The sequence below is a fragment of the Ambystoma mexicanum genome, chromosome 10 (genome assembly GCF_040938575.1).
Source record: "Ambystoma mexicanum isolate Mex_15411 chromosome 10, UKY_AmexF1_1, whole genome shotgun sequence".
Taxonomy (NCBI): Eukaryota; Metazoa; Chordata; class Amphibia; order Caudata; family Ambystomatidae; genus Ambystoma; species Ambystoma mexicanum.
The window spans coordinates 1,529,351,729-1,529,373,705 of record NC_090932.1 but is presented as its reverse complement, the minus strand read 5'-3'; the positions used below and the strand labels follow the sequence as shown (position 1 = coordinate 1,529,373,705).

Sequence of the window (21,977 nt, the reverse complement as noted above, 5' to 3'; positions counted from 1 at the left end):
TCTCACTAGCAATTGCAAGTTTGAGAGGGGCACTGGCAGCGTATTAGAGGAACATAACCTTGCATTAATGTTCAGATACTGTGAATGGGATGGTAAATGCATAGAATTAGCCCCCATACTATTGAAGGGGTTAGAAATAGCATTGTTAAAGAAAATAATGCAGCAGCCACAAAGGGAATAAAGGTACTGGTGCGGCAGTGTTGAAGTAGGCAACAAGGTGTTGTCTGAAGTGTTAATGGAAGACCAGGGAACATGGAGACAAAGGCTAAGAAGCGCTTTCATGCCAAATACTTCTTTCTTTTTAACTGCAAGTGGAAGGGTTCAGTGTCTGCGGCTGTTGTATTAAAATATTGAAAAACTAAAGGAGACATTGAGTGACACCCTTTGTCGACATTAATTTGATAACCTTGCTGGAGCCACAGAAAGTGTGAAAGATTGCATGGTTTGAGCTTTTAAAATTGTATTACTGACTCATGCTTTCTCTTTATTAGAATGCCAGGTGATATGCCACCCAAAGTGCTCCTCCTGTTTGCCTGCCACATGTGGTTTGCCCGCAGAGTATGCCTCTCATTTCACAGAAGCCTTCTGCCGGGACAAAATGAACTCTCCGGGGGTGCAGCTAAAGGAACCGAGTGGCAGTGTGCGACTTGAAGGATGGATGAAGGTGCCAAGGTATAAACGTGAGTCTGTGTGTCTAATACACCAAGGCACATGATTTGATTTCTTTCCGTGGCTTATACAGGACTAATGCTCATGGTATACAAACCACCTAACCTTGCAAACGTATAACTGAGAGACTTAACCGAATGCCGTTAGTAATATTTGTTTTTGACTTTCCCAAATAAAGAAAGTTGTCATTATTTTTTCAGGAACTTTGGTAAATAATTCCACTGTGTAGATGGGATGGTCAACAACACATTTGTACCCAGCAATACCTGGTGACAAAATATCCTCCTTTTTTTTAACATAATAAACCGCTTTCCAGGACTGGATACTCCCAAGGTTTATATGCTTGGAACGAAGATGTATGTAACATAGGTAGTATTCCCTTGCTGTAGTTCTATTTTCTCATGTATGATTCCTCACCACACACCCTGCCCTCCGTCCCCCTGATTGGCTGAAGAAATCCACTTAGCGAAACCACACAGGGCAACCCCACCTCAGGCAGCCCGTCGACTAAGTGCCCCAAGGCAAAGTGGAGCTCCTGTAGAAGCAGCTCCAGTCCGTGTTTGCCCATGTTCGCCTGTTAAGCATGCCGCACTCAACCAGCAGCAACTGACAAGGTAAGAGTGGTCGGGGGGGGGAATACAGCAAAAGCCCTACTGCCCCTCTCACCTTCATAATGTATCTTACCAAGGTCTGCTAGCTAGTAAGTAATAGTCCGTTCACTGCTGCATCACCTGTTAAGTACCATTTAATTAACTCTTGGGTCCCCATCTTAGGCGTTTCGGAAAATAACGCATTTACTGCTGTATCGCCAATTTAGGCGTTTCTCCCAATATCCAGGTATCCCAAATCTAGGTGTTACTACATTTACTGTTATGCCCCCATTTTATGCGTTCTCCCTCTGGACATGGTGTCTCAAGTCTAGGTGGTGCTGCATTTGCTGTTGTGCCCCCATTTCGGGAGTTTCTCCCTCTGTCCAGGTCTGGGTGTTGCTGCATTTGCTGCTGTATCCCCAATTTAGGTTTTTCTCCCTCTATCCAGGTATCCCAAATCTAGGTGTTACTGCATTCATTGTTATGCCCCCATTTTAGGCGTTCTCCCTCTAATTGTGGTGTTTCGAATCTAGGTGTTACCCCAACACCCCCAGACGATTGCACATTACTTCCCCATCCCTCCAGAGCCCTCTCCCACTGCTCAGGCTCTGAATCTAGGGAGACCACAGTTTGCAAGACCAGCCAATCACGTCAGACCAAGGAAAACGGCATTGAAGATGAACTTCATCTCAGTTTAAGGTATGAATACCTTGCACCACGTCTGTAGACACAGGCCGCAGGCACGGCCGCCCATCCATGCAGCATAGAATTCAGCTATGGGGTAATGGGCCAAAATGTTGCCCTCAGAAGTCCGACTCTTTTTTTTCCCCCAACCCCCTTACACCGCATATGTGGGGGGATATGGGGTATATTAATAGTATGGGGGCCTGTGGCGGGTTTCCCCCTGCATATGTATGTGGTGTAAAGGGGGTTTTATAAAAAAAAAAGTCTGCATTTTCGGCCATCTGAATTCTGGGGGTCCTAGTCCTAGTCATCACATAGATCCCAGCTATGGCTATGCAATTCCGGCCTAGCAGCTTGCATAGCCGTCCACACTGAAACCCCTGATGTACCTCAACTCCTCTACCATTTGAATACAGTGACAACCTACGAGAAATGTTGTTCTAGCTGGGCACACATCGAGTCTCTGGTACTAGCACTCTATCCTAAACCACCAAAAGCCTGATGCCTGGTGCCTGACCTCTGTCACACCTTTTGAAGGATGTTTTCCCGGCAATGTCCTCCCCCATGTGGCCAGAGGACGGCAGCCACTACCTGATCCGGACCCTTAGGTCGGCTATATGAGGGGGAGGATCACATGAGGTGGGGGGAGAAAGCCTGGGGAAGTATCTTGACTTCATCGACGAGACGCAGTATCCCCGCCAATTAAGGGGCCCTAAGCCCCCTTTCTACAACCATAAGAACAATGCCCTCTCTAATGGATTTATGGGCTGTACTTATCCTGCCATTTACCTTAAAAGTCCTGGGACGAGAAAGAATAGGACTATCCTGAATTAAGATCACCTTCCCAGTACTGTGACAAGATAGAGGCGAGGAGCAATGATGATCACTCCCCATGAGAATCACTGTCAGCGGTGTAGTCCTTTCCCAAACCATATTGGCTAGAGCCAATATAAATGTAAGGAAAGACTCAGGAAGTGAGAGGGGACCTCCCTCGCGGACCTGGCTGCAGGAATCCTCTGTTGCAGAGAGAAGGGCCTTGCACTGCTGTGCCAGAAGAAGGAAGGGTGAACCCTTGGTTCCTAACTGCCTTTGGGGAGCTGGGAAGCACTGGAGGAGCCAAGGAGACCAGTCTACCCCCTTCAGAAAGAAGGGGAACCACTGGGCAGTTAGCAGCGTGGGCCTTTCTCATCAGTGCTTGGACCGGTTTGGATTTCCCCTTCAGGCTTCCGGCCTGGTCTAAGGTACTAAATACTGCATGCCCGTGCATGCCCCATGCTTCAGCTATGGCTAATTAATATCGCAAAATGGTGTCTGCTTATATATGTGCACTATGTTTAACCGTCTAAATTGTTTGCACTATGATTGTGTGGGGGCCTTTAGGATGCCCCCTAATCTATTACAGTTCTCTCAATGGGGGTGGGATGGGTTCGCTCCTTTCCCGACAGAGGAAAGGGGGAAGTGCAATCAGGGCTGCAATGCTCGCTCGCAAGTGCAGCCAGGGCAGCACGGCTCTGGGTAAGTGCAAGGAGTCAGGGGGCTGTAGGGGTTAGTTATATCCCCCAAGTGCGCGGCATGCCCAGAGGCAGTGCATGGGGGATTGATCATGGAGGAGCCTGGTACCCAGTGAGACTATGAGGGTAGCCAAGCAACCAGTCGGCACAGCAGACAGGTAGGTCAGCAGGGGAGGGAGAGAAAGAAAGCAGAAGAGGAAAGGAAGGTCTTGAGCTGCCTCAGGTGGTCTGGCTCAAGTTTGAGAGGGGCAGGGAGGCCATTCCAGAGGGAGGCACCTGTAGAGGACAGTGATCTACCCCCACAAACTGCCTGGAAAAGCGTCTGACCCTCAGAGAGTTGGAGGTGGTTGAGCAAAGGGCTCGAGAAGGAAAGTATTTTGGAAGCGAAAGTTGGATGTAGTGCCGGCCCCAGAAAGCCTTGTGGACGATGCAGAGGGTCTTGAACTTGATCCTTGCAGCCACCGGGAGCCAGTGGAGAGATTTCAGGGCTGGAGAGATACGGTCCCTGGGTTTGAAGACAGCGATAAGTCTCGTAGTCCTGGATTAGTTGCAGAGAGCGGAGAGTAAGGAAGGCAGATTGAGAAAGAGGCTGTTGCAGTAGTCCAGCCTAGAGAGAACCAGGGCTCTGGAGACAGTGAGCTTCTGGGGGAAAGTGAGAAAAGGAAGAATACCTCTGAGGAGGTGGAGCTGGTAGTAGGCCATCTTGGCAAGATCTGTGATGTGAGCAGAGAAGTGGAGTTTAAGATGACGCCAAGGTTTTTTGCCTCACAGGAAGGCGAAGGACGAGGGCCCAAGGAGGGGTGGTCAGAGTGAGAGAGGGAAAGCGGGAGCCGGGGTATCAATGAGAAGGATCTCCGTCTTGGTGACATTAAGGCAGAGATGGCTGGAGGCGAATCGAGAATAGACCGGAATGAGCGAGAGAGGAGAGGAGCCTGGAGGAGAGCTGAGTGTCATCCGCATAACACTGAAAGTTAGAGGAGAAAGTAGAGATCAGGTGGGCCAAAGGGGCCAAGTAGACATTGAAGAGCCAGGATGACAGGATAGAGCCCTGCGGAACACCACATGTGGAGAGGGAGGTGGTGGAAAGAAAAGCGCCAAGTTGGACCTTGGAGGGTCAGTCCAGGATGGAGGTCACCCACTCCAGGGCCTGATCCGTGATGCACAGGTTCTCACAGTCGATTGATCAGGGTGGCGTGATTGACTGTGTCAAAAGCAGAGGAAAGTTCAAGGAGCATGAGGACAGAAGGCAGGCTAAAGTCAAGATTAGAGAGCAGATCTTCACGGGTGTCAGGAGAGCAGTTTCCTTGCGTCTGGCTGCTCTGAAGCCAGACGGATGGTCATGGAGACAACCAACAGATTCAGTGTGGAGAGTTGGTTGAGAGATGGGCAGCTTTTCCAGGAGTTTGCCCAGGAAGGGAGTGATGGAAATCGGGCGATAGTTTCCTTGACAGGTAGGATCGGCAGAAGGCTTTTTGAGGGGGTGCACAAGGGTGTGCTTGAGGAGAGAGGGGAAAGATCCAGTGGTGAAAGAGTGATTGCAGAAATCGGGCAAGGCTGGACCCAGGCTGTCAATGTGGTCCTTGATGATTCTGAATGGGCAGGGGAGCACCTGTTTGAGTGACACTTTCATAGGCCGGACTTGTCTACAAACATCATCAGGTGTTGTCGGAGAGGAGGAGGAGGATAGGGAGAGGCGGCCAGAGGAGGACATAGGGGGGCAGAGGGAGGGAGAGGGAGCAGAAGAGAAGAGCGAGGGCAGGATGTCCGGAGATTTAGTGGTGAAGTGAGAAGCCAGAGCCGTACATGGGGGCTGGGAGGGAACAGGAAAGGTGGAGACTGCAGAATGATTGGCTAGCTCCTTGCAGATTTTAAACAAAGAGTTTGACCGTGTTGTTAGATGCCGCAGAGACGTGACTTGGACGTGCACTCCCTTCCTGGACAGGGCAGAGAGTCTGTATTGCCTTTGGAGCAGGCGGCAGGCCAGTTTGTCAGAGGATGCGCCCGAAGCCCTCCACTTCCTCTCGGCCACCCTGCACTTGCATTTCAGGGTGGCGAGATTAGAGTCATACCAAGAGTTGCACTTGGAGGTAGGCGTCAGATGGATTCTCATGACGGGGGCAAGGATGTCCATAGTGTTGGAGATCAAAGATTGCAGGTTAGAGAGGGTTGTGTCAGGGTATGAGTCAGCCGCAGGAGTAGGAGGAGCAGAGAAAGTAGAGGTTAAGATCTCCACTGACACAGGCTTCATTCGCCGAATGACCGAGAATGTGGGTGGAAATGATTGGGTGGACTTTGACTGAGGGATAGAGAGTTTCAGGTGAGAGAAAAGCAGAAAGTGGTCAGTCCAAGAGAGAGGAGTGGCGAGAGGGTTCGAGAGGAGGATGTCTGAGGAGATGAGAACATCCAATGTGTGTCGGTCCACAGGGTAGAATCGAGAGAGAGATGGCGTCGCAGAGGTTGTGGAAGAGCCCAGAGGAGGGATTAGTAGCATCAAGGTGGATGTTCAGGTCTCTGGGGGGGAGAAGTTGAGAGAGGGAGAGGCATGGAAAGAAAAGGAGAGGTCAGCCCACTCTGAGAGGAAGAGGGCAACCTGTCCAGGTGTCCTGTATATGGTGGCCACAGTCAGGGAGAGGCCAGGAGAGATAGAGAACCTGCAGACCAGGCATTCAAAGGAGGAGTAGGCCTGTGTAGGAATGACAAGCAGGAATCCATTCCAGAAAGATCAGAGCTACTCCACCTCCAGGTTGGTTCTGGGCTCGGAGAGGATCTTGTAGCCATCAGGGAGGAGAGTGTCTAAACTTGTGACAGGGCTGGCCGTGAACAATGTCTCGGTGAGAGTGAGGACATCCAGTTCAAGTTCTTAGATGAGGTGGCAGATGACAGAGGAGTGTTTCACAGCAGAGCGACAGTTGACAGTAGCGACATGGAGGAGGTTGCCACATTTGAAAGACTTCCGGGGTGGCGTACAGGCTTGAGGTACACCCAAAAGAAGTGGTATAGGGGCCCGAGAGTGGGCAGAGGTAGTAGCAGGAGGTGGCATAGTAGCCAGAGAGGGGGAGGAAGGAGCCAGAGAGGCGGCGGAATAAGGAGGTGGCAGAGGAGCCAGAGAGGTGCTAGTACAAGTAGCTGGAGAAGGAAGGATGTTGATAAGACGTGGGAGATGCCTATCGAAAAGGAGGCGATTGGGCTGAGGGCCTTAGATCAAGACGATGCCATTCAGATAAACATTAATGATGGTCTTGGAGAAGTGGAAGGAGGCCAAGAGGTCCTCCTACCGTGTCCCACCATTATTGGTAGAGGAAGAAATGGGAGCGAATGCCAAGACCATATGAGGGGTCCATAGGTCTGGAGAGGGAACGACAAGGAGGATGTCAGTTAGGGTTTGTCTGGAGGAAGCGCTGATGTAGCGATCAGAGATAGGGAGGCCTGGGTTGCAGACCAGGATTTCCCTCTTGCACATTTTCCTACCAGATTTGGTAAATAGGATAGGATAGGAGATAGAGTAGCAGTTTGAGAAGATGGGAGAGATTGAGAGTGCCATAGAGGGTGTGAAGAGGCAAGAAGGGCCCTGATCTGACTGAACAAATGTCCCCGCCCTCATATGTGAGGTATCTTAGGGCTCTAAATGAAGCGTGCTCTCCGCTCCCAGTCACCTCTCCTGATAGCTGTTCCCCAGTGTAGGCTGGCCCCCTCAGGAGGGTGTGCCGTTTCCATTGTGGTCGCCAAAGCTTGGAATGAGCTCCCTCTAACTTTACGGAGGATTGTCGACCATCTTGTTTTTTCTGAAAATACTGAAAACCATACTATTCCAATAATGTTTCTCTTTATCAAAATCTCCTGTATGCCATTTAGCGCCATGATGCCTCTGGGCGAACGTGCGCTCTATACGTTCCGATAACATAACAAGCGAGGGCAGTAGACGTGCCATCCTGACATTTCTTTCGAAGTCACACCTCCTCGCTTTCTGCTTCACCATGCTTGCAATATGCGGCAGTGTACAACAAGACGGACAATCCTTATAAGGGATTTGCCATGTATTGCCTCTATCTCCAATGATTGGACATCCAGTTCCAACCGCAATGTGCCGTTTGGTGTACCTTGTGGAAGCCCCACTACTTTTTTCGTTATGCATAGCGCTCCGTTGTTTCCTAGCTAGATTTTTGCTTCATAAATACCATAATAATTATAATTTAGCATTTATATAGCGCTACTAACCCTCAGGCATCTGAGCTCTGCTTATTATTACCCACGGTGTGTGGTGCTCATTTATCGACCTCGGTAGGATGAAAGGCTGAGTTTGGCCCTGCCGGGATTCGAACCTGCGTCAGCAGGCTCTGCACAGATGACAGTGAGGGCTCTATCAGACGGGCTAGAACTCTCAACCTCATGCACTGTAGTCAGAGGCTGTTCCATTGTGCATACATACTTGCCATCACTGGAACTTGTAGCATCTGGGGTTTGTGAAATTCTGGTATTCCTGTTGCTTCCTAGTTCACAAGGAGGACAGGGTTTTCAGGCTCTGCCTAAACTAAAAAAAACACTTGAACAAGTTACCATGATAGGACAGATGTTACAATTGGTGACTCTTGTGTAGACGCCTGTCCTGTGCCTGTCTCCCTAGACAAGCCGCCCTGCCACAAGGAGTATGCATGTTGCACTGCTGGAGCAGTAGCCACGAAGCGTCCAGGTCTACATGCAGACCATGCTGCCATTATAGGTGAAGCATCTCGCAACTCTTTGTTTCTCTTGCTGAATCTGCAAAATTGAATTATGCGACCCGACATCTTCAAATATAACAGAGCTTTGATGTGCTCCCCACTATATCAGCCCACCAGTATTTTGAGCTGTATCATTTAGGACGCCGCCATTACCATCCACTTGGCAAGAAATCACGCCAAGATGGCCGCTCCGTTGAAGTGAGCTGCTTCCAGGTTTCCGGAACACCCTTGTGACAACGCCGACTCCTGCTGCATCCGGATTGGATGATCATTGGATGATCAGCAACATACACTAACCCTGCCGAAGCCGTTCGGCGTGAGCCGTTCCCACTTCCAAGGACCACGTCTAAGGACAAACGCCTGTCCTGCGCCTGTCCAGTGACTTCTAGGGGCTGGGGCCAGAACACTCTACATCTTAAGGTGCATCTGCGCCTCACATGCCAGCATGTGTCGATCATCCGGTAAGTCCTCGACCCACCGGGGATAACTGTTTTCTAATGCACAAGAGTACCTCCCAATCTTCCTGCACGTTACGCTCCAACGCTCCGGAACATTGCCCTTGAATGACATGATCCCTTGTACATCGGGGTTTGATCCTTTACTGCCTGTCACTATCACATCGTACTGTGCCTAACAATAATGCCTTGCACTCATGTAACCTGTGTTAAAAAATTGTCACCACAGTAATTTCATAGCCTGCGTGTGTGATACTACTGGCATTGTAGGTATTGTGCTGCCATCGCATAGTGTGGTCTATCATGTGTCATAAATCTGTTGCTACTCGCTGTACTTCTCTCTTAACCACTAATTACTAGCTACTCAGTAGGGACAATCGTTTGCTGTCGCCACCACTAAACTGCTGTATTGCAAGGGTGGTAGCTAGTAGGGTCTTAGTGCAGTACCCTGGCTGCCTATTAGAATATGAGTCTGCTATCGCCTTTATCGTGTAATTCCCCCATTGTTTTTGCTCATTGTATCGTGATTATGGTGGCACCATATTAATACTGTTACAACCTTATTGTTAGTCCTGCTGCAGACTCTCACAGCGAGACCACATGTGCACACCATCATCCAAGTTTGCTGCCTTGACCTGTATATTTATTGCATCTCCTTATGTAAAACTGCACCGCTAGTACCTACTCGTTGCTACACCATATATGTGCTTTTTTACCGTGACACCACAGCAAGGTCCACCCACTATGTATATGATCTTGACTACGCTTCTCCACATACTGTACCTCAGTATCGGACATGGACACTCACTTATGGTCAGCATCTCTGCATACTACCCACACCACACTTCTCTCACATCCGGCACATGCCCCATGGCATATATGCCTTGCCCCACAGGGGTCTTCTCAGCTTCCCATTCACACAGGACGTCCGACTCCTTATCACCACTCAATCCACACCTTAATGACCCTGGTTTATGGCTACAACACTTCGCTGCCAAACTTACACCCAACCAACCATGCCCAACTGCCGCTAGAAATTGTAAACTGAGTTCTAGAACACACCTAGCAAGTAGATACCTTCTTATAAGGAGGACCAGCAAGGCCCTCTCCCTCCCTATCGCCACCACTAATACCAACCAACTTACTAAACCCACACCCAATCAACTAACCATTCTCAAGAGAAATCTCAGATTAAGAACAAGATTTAGCACAAAGATCTCTCATCAACAAGCTAATAAGATTAACACAACCCCTACCACTAAGGCCGGGAACACTTCCCAGCCCAATATAAATACCAATACTAGTCATACACCCATTCCTAAAACCATGCCCAAGAACACTTTGATCAAGGCCGCCCTTATCAATGCACGATCTATCCATGCTCACGCATTGGAGATCGCAGGTTTCATAACCATTGAAAATCTTGACATCCTTGCTATTACAAAAACTTGGTTACACGCTGCCTCATGCCCCGCATTGTCATTAGCCGTTCCAGCTAACTACTCTATTATCAGATGTGACAGAAACACGGGCCAAACTAAAGGGGGTGGAATTGCCATTATCTTCAAGAATTCACTTAACATCAGAGCAATCCCTAATCTCCAGATTCCTTCGGCTGAATCACTATCCATCAAACTGCCTCCATCCTCCAACCAGACAGTCATACTACACCTCATCTACCTGGTCCTACCGCTACCTTCTCAGAGGATATCCTGTCACTCCTCACCAACAATGCTAAACCCAACTCGCAAAGTATAATACTCAGAGACTTCAACCTTGGCTTTAACGACCTAACAGACACTAACGCCATTGACTTAGCAAGTACACTGTCAGATCTGTTATTCCCACCGCATTGATGAACCAACTCACATTAAAGGCAGAACCCCAGATTGGCTTGCTGACCTCAACTGCAGTATTAATCTGTCTAGCATTACCCCTTGTATCTGGTCGGATCATCATAAAATAACATTCACTATCAGCGCCACTCCAAAATGTCCTAATCTCAACTCTGCACCAGCAACCCTCACTCGCAACAACAAAAAACATTACCACAGATACACTGCTCCCCCTTATTCTTCCTATCCTCAATAAAACAATTCATTCTGCGGACCCTACAGTCCTAGTTGATACCTATAACCAGGCTATCCTGCAAGCATTAAATATCATTGCCCCTTTAAAAATGCGTAAAGCCAAACCACGCTCCCACCTCAACTCCTGGTACACACCACAGCTGAGAGAACTACGTAAAATTAAAAGAAATGCAGAAAGACGTTGGAAACACCACCCAACACCTAGCAATAAAACCACTCTCACCATAGCTTCTTCTGACTACAAAGAAGCTATCATTCAAGCAAAAAGACATTTCTACAACGAACATATTGTTCTCACTGAATCTAATGCAAAAGAGCTGTTCAAAATACTTAAAGAACTTGAATCTCCTATCGCCCCTATTGATAATTGTATCTCTGATTCCACATGGGGCACTAACATTCAGAAGGCACTACTAGATAAAATATTGCTGCTCCAAACTAAAATCAACCAAAAAAAACTTCTCTTGCCAATAAACCTTGATCACAAGACACCCACCGCCAATAAGACTAACCCGGAACCTTCTAGCCAACCATTCTGTTTCTCCCCATTAGACACTTTGCAAGTGGTAAACATCATCAGGAAACTAAAACCATCCAATTGCCAAGGTGATGCCTGCCCTGCGCCAATTATTAAATCGGCAGCGCATGACCTTGCCCCTTTCATCACCAGCCGTATCAATGCCTCCTTCAAATCAGGCACCATACCGGACAATCTAAAAGATGCCTGGGTCATCCCACTTCTCAAAAAGCCTTCACTTGATCCTAGCAACCCCTCTAATTACAGACCAATCACGACAGTGCCTTTCCTACTAAAAATTCTGGACCGAGCCGCCTACCTACAAATTCAAGCATATCTTGAAACCAACAACCTCCTGGGCCTTAGGCAATCTGGCTTCAGCCCTAGGCATGGTACAGAAACTGCACTGATTGACCTGGTAACACAAATGCATGACATAAAAGACAAGGGTAAACTAGCACTCCTATTACTCCTAGACCTATCAGCAGCGTTCGACCTTGTCAATCACCAAATACTATGCCAACATCTAAAATCTGCTGCACACTTCTCAGACTCTGGTACCTCATGGATCAAGTCTTTCCTTGCTAACGGAACCATGAGAGTTTTTTCATCTTCAGCCTCAGCTGAACCATCTCCTGTAAACTGTGGGGTTCCTCAAGGATCTTGTGTGTCCCCGACACTGTCTTTACTAAGCCATTATTTGATATTCTGGATTACATGGGTGTCTCGTATACAAACTATGCCGACAACACCCAGATACTAATCCCAATCTCCGGTAATCACTTTGAGGACCCCAAAGTCCTTAATGGAATTTACTCAGTAATCTAAGCCTGGATGGCACACCATGGACTCTGTTTAAACGATGAGAATACTCAGATACTAATACTTGGTTCCAGCAGTAGACAGAACAAATTAGACTCTTCATTTAAATCCTTTATTATTGACGGCAACACCATTACAGCCTCCAACAATACCAAAACTTTGAGTATTTACCTTGATGACACTCTATCCTTCAACAGACAAACTAACGCGGTGGTTGCAGCATCCGCTTACACTTGCAAGTTTATCACCGCTTGTAGGCCTTTCCTGACAACACCCAATTGCATTACTCTTGCCAGAACGTTAGTCATGTCCAAAATCGACTACTGTAACTCACTCTTTCTAGGGACCAGTCTGAGAAACTTGAATAAATTACAAGTAACGCATGATAACGCTATTAGAGCCACACTTTACATCCCAAGGAAGTTACACATCTCTGATACAAGATGCAACCTTAACTGGCTTTCTGTCAAACATAGAACCGCCCTTAAAACGCTTGCCCTCACACACAAAGCCAGAGCTCACCTTGCACCAGCTTACCTTTCCAATAGATTCCTGCCACATACCTCCTCTAGGCCACTAAGATCAGCCCAAGCCAACACTATGTCCATTCCTAGATTCAGGCTTCAGAACTTAGGGGGCTCCAGCTTTCCTGTCCAGGCGGCTAAGCTCTGGAACACACTCCCAACCTCTACCAGATCGGAACCGTCCTTCCACCTTTTCAAAAGTAAAGCCAAACTTTGGCTGCACGACCTCGACAGCTAGTCGCCCCTTCACATCCCAGTAGTATGACCGCGGCTGCGGCTATACCCTCATTATTGTGGTCTGCATACTCTGTTGTAACTGGATTTCTGTGTAACTGCATTTTGTCTGTAACAAGATTGTTTAAGAGCTTTTTGCTGTAAGTTATGTGCACAGTTGCCCCTGAGCTGGTAGCACTTTATAAATAAACAAAATACAAATAATACTTTCATGCTACACAATTGTCAGGTCCCATTAGACCAAATCACTTTCACATCCCTGTGCACCCCAAATCTCAAATGAACCTTGGTTTTGTGGTTGGTGGCACTGAATACCAGTTTGTGGCATTCCCATATGACCTTCTTCAAGCCACTCGGGTTTTCATGAAGGTCATAGCTGTGTTTGGTGCCAACTGTGAGAAACAAAAGGGTGTGTCGCCTGCTAGTCCCCGGTGATCTCTCCCTCAGGTGACCAGGGCACGGCCATTGCCTTTTGATCCAGACCCTGGGGGTAGACCAGTGCGGGGGCGGATCACCTGGGTAAGGGGTCTTCGGGGAGTGGGGGTGAGGCAACCGATGGTGAGGCGCGGTAGTCCCCCCTTTCCCCTACCCATGATCCATCCTATTTTATAGGATGCTCCAATGTTCCAACTCCTCCCCCACTTCCCCTTCTGCACAAACACTGGGCCGAGGAAGAGGGCGACTGAGAGTAAAGAGGCTAACCCTTACATATCTCATTGGACATGTCCCGCTATTCGGGTCAGGCAAAGTCAGGAACTTGACTTTAATCACGTACATCTGATACCCGTTAGCTCTACCCACCCGGATAAAAGGCAGAACATAGAGACACACTCTGATCAAGGTGGAACTCGAGAAGGAGCAGGTCTTCTGGGGCGAAGGCGAACCCACTGGAGTAGAACAACCGATCGAGAGAAAAGGGTATGGAAACCCAGGAGATCCCTAAGTTGTTGTCTCTGAAGAGCCGCAGAGGCCAAATCCAAGACAAGACTGCATTGTGTTTCAAGGACGCCAGCAACCCTCCAGGGTGAAACACAGAGTTTAGGAGGCGAGGCCAAGCCTGTGGTATTCACCTTGACTTCTAAGCTGCAAAGACAAAAAAGGGATGCACACAGCCGGTGAGTTAGCAAACGACATAAAAGGCTGGTGTGTGTTAAGGAAAAATTGAAGTTGCAACAGTATATCTCACGATTGAAGGCTGCACGCCTTCTGATGAGACGCGAAGGAAAGCAGATCTGTGGTGAACTTTAAAGTACTGATAACTGTGAAGCTAATGATACAGAGTAGCGGAGTGGTCCAGCGACAGGAAATAGCCCACTCGAAAGTCTCCTCGAAATATGTGTTATCTTGTTATAAAGCAGTAAAGTGAATGAGCTACTTTAAAAGAAAGATTTCTATGAACATTTGAGCTTATGGTACTGAACTACCAAGCCCAAGAGACACCGGGGCAAATAACACGAGTGTGAGCTGAAGAGAAAGTTGAAGTGGTCCTGCGGAGGTCTATAGTAGAAGCCTTGCACATTCAAAAGTCTTTGACATCTGTGAAAGGTTTGAGCCCGACTGAGGGAGACCGGAAGTGTGAAAGGTTTGAGCCCGACTGAGGGAGACCGGAAGTGTGAAAGGTTGGAGCCCGACTGAGGGAGACCGGAAGTGTGAAAGGTTCGAGCCGACTGAGGGAGACCGGAAGTGTGAAAGGTTCGAGCCCGACTGAGGGAGATCGGAAGTGTGATAAGTTGGAGGAAGGGAATCCCTAACAAATGTGTATAAAGCGTGAGGAAGGGAACCCCTGCAAGTGATGTGATTGCGAGGTCCGAGCCCGTTGAGAGGGATCTACGTTGAATCAGGTACTTTTTGGTTGAAAGGTCCGAGGCAGACCTACTTGAACTTTCTGTTTTGAGAGGTCAGAGCGCCGACCGTGGGAGACCTGCGTGTACTTTTTCTGAACTGTGAAAGAACTTTTGAAAGCTGTAATAAGTGACTTTAACGTGGAAGGCCAAGCAGGCCTCGATCCACATTTTGAACTGCCTTTGTTTTGAGAACCTAAACCAGTGTGTGTCATCCTGTTTACAGGGGCTGACTTACTCTGTGCTGTCCAACGTGGGAAGGAGAGCTGACTCCGTCACATTGATTCTTTGTAATAACACTGACTTTCCTTTGCACACATATTTCCCCTTTACCCACCTTTTGTATAAGAAATAGGGCAGGCATTAGGTTTTGTTAGTATAGACCATTTGATTTGACATAGACTCACTAGGACTGTATTTTCTTTATTATTTGATGGTAGAGACTACTCCCATCTTAGCTATAGGGCAGAGTAGAGTTTCTCCAAACCCTAAAAAGATAAAGGTTTTGAAACTTGCAACTCTTGGCAGTGTCATACTTGTGATACCCTGCCTCCCCTACTCAACCTACATAGAAGAAAGGTGCACATCTTTCCCTACCAGTTGGTAAAAGAGAATGGTCAAGGAACTAAGGACAATGTGCAACCTCCATCATATATTACATTTTCCATCATCCTAAAGACATCCTTTCTGATTCTTCCATTTCATTGAGGCAGCCATACATAAGAAGGGAGGCATTACTTTCCCTATCCAGAGAGTGACAAGCATCCAGATCGTGGCAGCTCTTGGCAGCTCTCTTGAAAACAAACAGAGCTCCCAACAGTGGTGTTCTTGAGGCTACACCTGGTGTCCTGCGTCTTCATGGTTTCAGAAGGGGATGCTGTCGCTGCAGTGGCTTGAGGAGCCAGATGTCCAGATTTACAGGGCCCTTGAAGAACACTCTCCTGGTCGCCCCACTTCTCTGCAGGAATTGGCATTGGTGGCCATCCACAACTAACCTTTTTCAGGATGGGGATGGCACATTCTAACAGCCATGACCTCCAGTCACCTTGGTCACAGACATGCCTTTGATTGGATGGCGAGCTCCCCCTCATCTCAGCCTTTTCTTTCTTGCTACCCATCCAATATTTCCTATACTATCATCTGTACAACCTGTGAGGGTGCAGAAGAAGGAGGCAGATGCAAAGGTGGAATATTTGGGGATGAAGACTTTTATTGAATAGAAAAGAAAAAAGAAAACCTATCTATACCTATTTCTAAGACGGGTTTCCCTGCCTCAATGAAATAGATAAGGTGACTGTCAAGATGTTTCTCTACTCAAAAGTGTCTACCGTCCTGTGTCAAGAAAGCCTTACTTCTGTCCATTACAAAAAAATAAGGCAGTACTGTTCTGGTGCCAGGAGAATGACTCACTCATACTGGGTTATGGTTCCTGGTTTCTTGAAACAGTTCCCAAACCCTAGAACAGTCGTATGTATCACACGTTGTCAGGGGGAATGGCTCCCTTTCCGGAATGGTAAAGTTTCAAACAATACTTTCATGGTGGTCTAGGAGAATGTCTCCGATAACCCGGGGGGAATGACTCCCTTCCTCAGACTTTTTGGACCAGGTAACTTTGGTCCAGCTGAACAGGAGAATAGCTCCCTTCTCCTTTTATCTTGTTATCAGTACCTTACAAACTGTGGGGAATGACTCCCTTCTGTGATGAATCCTGCAGAATCCTCATTAATTCCCTGCCTAAAGTCTCCTCCCGGGTGGCCTGGGAAAGGCATACTCTTATCCTTACCTTGGGGGTGCTGTTCTGCGAGAGGATCTCCTGGGAGGAGAAGGGCCCAGGGGAATGAGGAATCCGTGGGATGAGAAAAGGTATTTGTCTTCCTGTAGGGAGGATGGCTCCGCAATGGCAAAGTATGTAATGGCTTGTTGTAATAATCATCTTGCTGTTCCACAAGATATACCTATAAATAAGGTTGACGATCACAAACGCCTAGGACTTGGGAGAAATCAAAACATTACTCAAATTCGGGAGACAGGTAAAGCTTAAGACCACCCTAACACCCAAAGGGGCAGTGCAAGGAAATTTGTGAATAACCACGGTTTAAAAGAATTGCCTTTACCTTTTCAATCAAGGCTAATGACTTATGCCATCATTTATGAGAGATAAACCTCGGACTGGAGACTAGTTGCACAAAATGCTTAAGGGGTGCTACCATAAGATTAATTTAGGCAATTTAGGCATTCACAAAATAGCGACTCAACAATTGCAATTTAAAATGTGTCATTTATTGGATTATTTATTGTGTTATTTCCGGTTCCCATTACATATGCAGTACAATCCGCGCCTTGAAAACAGGATCCGGGAACACGATTTCTAGTCGAGACGCCAAATATCTATTGGCCGTACATTGGCAAAGGCACCACCAAGACTTCTCGGTTGCTGCTGCCAAGACCTGGAACGCCCTCCCTTACTCTCTCCGTGCAACTGTTGATCACCTCTCTTTTCGCTGGCTGTTGAAAATTCTTCTTTTTCTTAGACTTTTGTTATATAAATTGCTGCTCCATGCTTCTAGCGCCAAGATGCCCTTGGGCGAACGTGCGCTTGACAAATTCAGATAACCTAACATTAAACCCCGATTCTTCTGTAAATACAGGACAGTATATTCTGGTCTCAACACAGACCATGAGTTCTCTGTGTTTTTGTGATTGTATAATTATACATATAAATCTAGAGCACAAGGGTTATCGAGAATGGTCATTTACAAGGTATATTTTGTTAACGGTACTATTATTCGTTAGATGTCACTTCAATGGGCTGCGACTATAATTGAGTGCTGTTTTTCTGCCAAAGGGCAATAAAAGCTATAAATTGTCAGAGGCGGCGGCATTCTTTCCTTCGGACGAGAGGTGCGCAGTGCTGCTTGGCACGTTTCACTCGCCTCTGCCACAGTGATACGCCCTTTCCCCTAGCATCTCGGATGGTTCCTGACTGCTGATCTAGGATGGTGCGGTGGTCGCGGACACCAGGGAGAACTACTCTTCTGACATCCATGCTTTCTGATGCTGCTCCATCTGTTGCCGGCTGGTGGCTGGAGGTTGCGAGGAGGCCGCAGTGCGGCATTTGGGCACTTTCTACCATCTCTAGCTTGGTGGGTTTCCTGCTGCACACTGTTGGAAGGTAAGCGCCCCTACCCCACAATCCCTTACTAGGACTCCAGTGGTTAGTGCAATCAGCACCCTGCTCTGGTGAGGATAAAGGGACTGGGTGGGGTATGCTGGTTAAGCTGACAGCGCATGGAGTGGGGAGCCTGAGCCGGCCTCAGCTGATCTGAGCTGGCCTGGGTCGGATTGCTGGGGTGCACTTAGCCACACTGTGTTACTTGTCCGCATACTTAAACTAGCGAAACGTCTGCCTGGTGTATCCACTGCAGTGTGACTGCATTGCCTGGCAGTCGCTGGCTGTTGTGGCACTTCAACCTTTTCCCCCCTTGAGTTCTCTGTTGGCGTAAAGATTACTCTGCTGGATTGTCCACAGTGAGCTCCCATCCCATCCGTCTCTGGTTAATCAGTACCCCTCCCCCCTCCTTTTTTTGGGAGTGGCCATCTGGAAAGGGTAGCCTGAGTGACTATATTTCCCTGGTTCTGCACGTTTGCAGAGGTCCAATAATGGGGAAATCTAATCTGCCTAGGCCTGCCCTGTGCAGAGCGGTACCTCGTGCTGTGAAATAGGGGGTACTTCCTGCACGGCTAAAACAACGAAGCCCCCTAATTTGCAACCTAAGCCAATCAAACAGGCTAAGAACTTGGTATTACCCCCTGCTCAAAGAAGATTGACTAATTACTTTGAAAATAATACCCTGAAGAAGTGGGAAAGGACGCCAGGGAGAAGGCTGATCCCAAGGGTGTGATGTGCATCCTGTTAGCCTACTGCAGAGCTCCGTCATGATTGACAATAACCAGCCACTCCTAAATCATTGCTTGAACTTGAAGCGTAACTCCTTAGTGCCAAATAATAATAGCCTTATTGAGTCCGGCATTACAAATCTCTCTGCTACTCCGGACATTGAACAACTGGTTACGCTGGAATTCTAATACTAAGCAGACAGTGTGGCAGGGGGATCGGAGTTCGCCCAGGAAGTAAACTTTAAATATCCCATTGAAGGGGCTCCTGACGTTCTAGAATCCACACTGGACTTGTTAACAGCTAAACTGGACGCAATGTCTGCACTCTGTTTGAAACTAGCTCAGGATCATTCTTTTATTAAACAATCCTTGGCCAGGGTTGTGAGGAAGTCCTGAATATTGGTGGAGCGCCATTGCGGGAGAACATCCAAAAGAAGTCTGCGGCTCCCCAATTGGTTGTTTTGGAAGGTCCCTCATTGAGGGAAACAGCAGCGTCTGAAGAGCAGGTGATGGAGACCTTAACTACAGAACAATCACTCCTCACAGCCACTTTCTCACCTAGGAAGAAAAAGCAATGTCGGACCAAATTGGTGAGTGGTTCATGCAAAACAAAAAGGGGTCCCCCTAAACATTTGAATCTACACAGAGATGTATTAAGTGCCAGCAAATATATAGTTACAAACTCTTACCCTGATGGATGTATGAGGCAAGTGTTACTACAAGGCCCCCTGGATAAGTGGCCGCATAGTGGGGGACTTCTGATGGGATCAACTGGTCCCGCATCAAATGCCACAGACAAATGTATGGGGCTATTCTGGGGAAGAGCCAAGTGCCTAGACCCCAACCCCCCTCCTCTAGTTCCACCCAAGGGGCCCTGTGAGGGGGTCAAACTTCTGTAGAAGGGGGTGGGCAAGGTCACGGTGGGACAAAATATTCATCTTCCAGTATGGCAGTCGCAAGTGGATGATGTAATGAGAGTCAGTTGCATAGGTCCAACCGTCGCCATGCCTGCCCCAAACATGTGAATATCGCTGTTACATCTGCCTCAACTTATTCAGGACCTTTGTGGTATTACTTCTGAGGACATCTCCAGTTTGGAACTGCCAATCTATGGCAGCACCTTGAACTGGGTGCTAATCTCACTGAACTCCCCCTTGGTGGCTGAGCTCATCTGAAAGAACGCAAAATCTCTGAGGGACATGGACTTTGATGTCTGCTTTCCATCCCACAGCGGATGCTTTCGTCACGGAGAATGGGTTAAATGCTGCGGACAGGGGTCCGGGTTGGGCAATAACACAGGAGATAGGCTCTGACATCTGGGCTATTAAATCCGAGAAGAGAGTGACAGGCATCTGGTCATTTATATAGGCTAACCCAGATTGATCGGTGGAAACACAACTGCTTTCCTCGAACATTCATGGCCATCATTCATTTATGGATAACTCTGTGGGTCTGGAACTACTGTCGGCTCATATATTTTGCCTCCAGGAAACCTGGCTTATTTCTCCATTCTCTCTCGATGGCTAAATCTTGTTTTTCCGTCTCTCCCCCCGCCCCCACCCTCCTTTCTGGGCATCCCAAAGGCGGGCGTTGCATTTGAGTCAGATGTGAGTATTCCCCCTCTCCTCTGGGTGGTAGCAATCATGATAATCATTTTCTGGCAATGATACTGACGGATTTACTGGCAAAGGGCAGCAGCACCTTGGTGGTAACTCTATACGATCCTACTAAGGGGAAAGAGAGCTACAAAGACATGGACATGGTTTATGATACAATGGTGACATGGCCGGCGCAATCAAAGGACTGGGGGGGGAATTATCCTTATGGGGGATTTCAACATTGACTGTACTGTGGAGGACACATACATAACCACATAACCAGGGCCCAGTTGGGCAATGTGTCAATCAAAAGCGCAAGGGAATGGCGCAAACTATTGGCGACCTTTGATTTGTTCCCTTTGTCCGTTTACCCGCCGAAAATTGGGCATACCTGGTCAAATGTAACATATAACAGAAGACATGATTTTATTTTTGTTAATGTAGCCATTATGAATTTATTACCACTGTTTAGCACTGTACGTGTTAGTATGAGTGATCATGCAACTTTGCAATGACTTGTAATCCCGAAAATGGGAAAGTGGTGGATTATCTGAAGGTAAACCTACAGAGGAACAGGTTGCTTTGGACCTCTGCTTGGACCTCTGCTAATATGTGTTGTTTTAACCGTGCTCTGATAGGAACAATGGGACGGCAGAATCCGTCCTGGATACGTGTCACTGGGACTTGGGTCAGTTGAGGGATGTCATCTGGTCTGGGTAGCCGAGCCATTTAAAGAAACAGATAAACGAACCCAAGCCTGGAGCTCCCTATAATGCTGTCATTGCAGGTACAAAGAGGGAAGTTAGTGCTCCCCTGCGCCAGCTTAAGCAAAGTATAGCTAAAGATCACCGAGACACCATGGCACTAATAAGGATAGTAAAAAATCAGTACAAGAGGTGGCTTAGTGCCCATAAGGTTAGTCATATATCTGCCCGCTGGCAACTGGTCCATACTTGGATCAAAACTCACAACACAAAGAAGTTTTGGTATATGCTTCGTCTGTTTCGTGCTAAACCATTTGCCATGGAAGCTAATTGTGTTACTGAAGCTGACTGGGTTAATGTTATTACTGAACATTACTGGGCACCCACTGAGGATAGTGCTTTCCCACCACCCTCTTCTATGTATGGTACACTAGTTTGGTCCCATGTGACCTCATCGGACCGGGCAGGGATGATGAGGAGAAAACCAAGACCTCTAGGTCTGTGGGGCTGTGAACTCAGTCCTAAAAAAGGATCCTTCCTTTTGGGCTGCACTGCTGAAACAGTATTTTAGCCGCATCTGCGAGGAAGAGGTTATTCTTCAATTTTGGCGGGGATCGATTTTGGTGCCTGTATTTAAACAGGGCCTGCGCTCTTAAACATCTTGTTATCGCCTACTCGCAATGTTAGATTGAAGCTCCAATCTTTTTGCTGGATTACTTCTACAGCTGCTCTCAGCATGAGCGGAGAAGGCCCGGCTACTACGCCCTCACCAGTCGGGCTTCCGCAGGGGTTTTAACACCTCTCATTCTATCTGGATAATCCAGACACTTATTTCAGATGCATATCAATATCCGGGGCACTGCTGTATCTCTGCTTTATACCGCAGCCTTCCATAGCGTGATCCGTCCCCGCCTCTGGGATAAGTTGACAAAGTGGGGTATAGATGCTTCTCTACCATAATTTATATAAAACTTTTGTATGGTGACACCAGAGTTGGGGTCAGACTCTCCAAGGAGGGAGCATTGATGGGGGGGAATATCACACCAACGTGCGGCTTAAGCAGGGTTGCGGGTTGGCTCTGCTTTTATGTAACTTATGTGTTGCAGACTTGGAATTGGCTCTA

The 21,977-nt window shown here is 47.7% G+C and overlaps 1 protein-coding gene across 20 annotated transcripts in view; it reads left to right on the top strand.

Moving 5' to 3' along the window:
* Positions 1-21,977, top strand: part of CIT (citron rho-interacting serine/threonine kinase) — a 2,264,529-nt gene that overhangs the window by 1,739,154 nt on the left and 503,398 nt on the right. For all 20 annotated transcript variants that reach the window (XM_069619729.1, XM_069619715.1, XM_069619714.1 and 17 more), the window contains one exon: positions 492-672. In XM_069619729.1, coding sequence (XP_069475830.1) covers positions 492-672 — 181 coding nt within the window. The remainder of the gene's footprint in view (positions 1-491; positions 673-21,977) is intronic.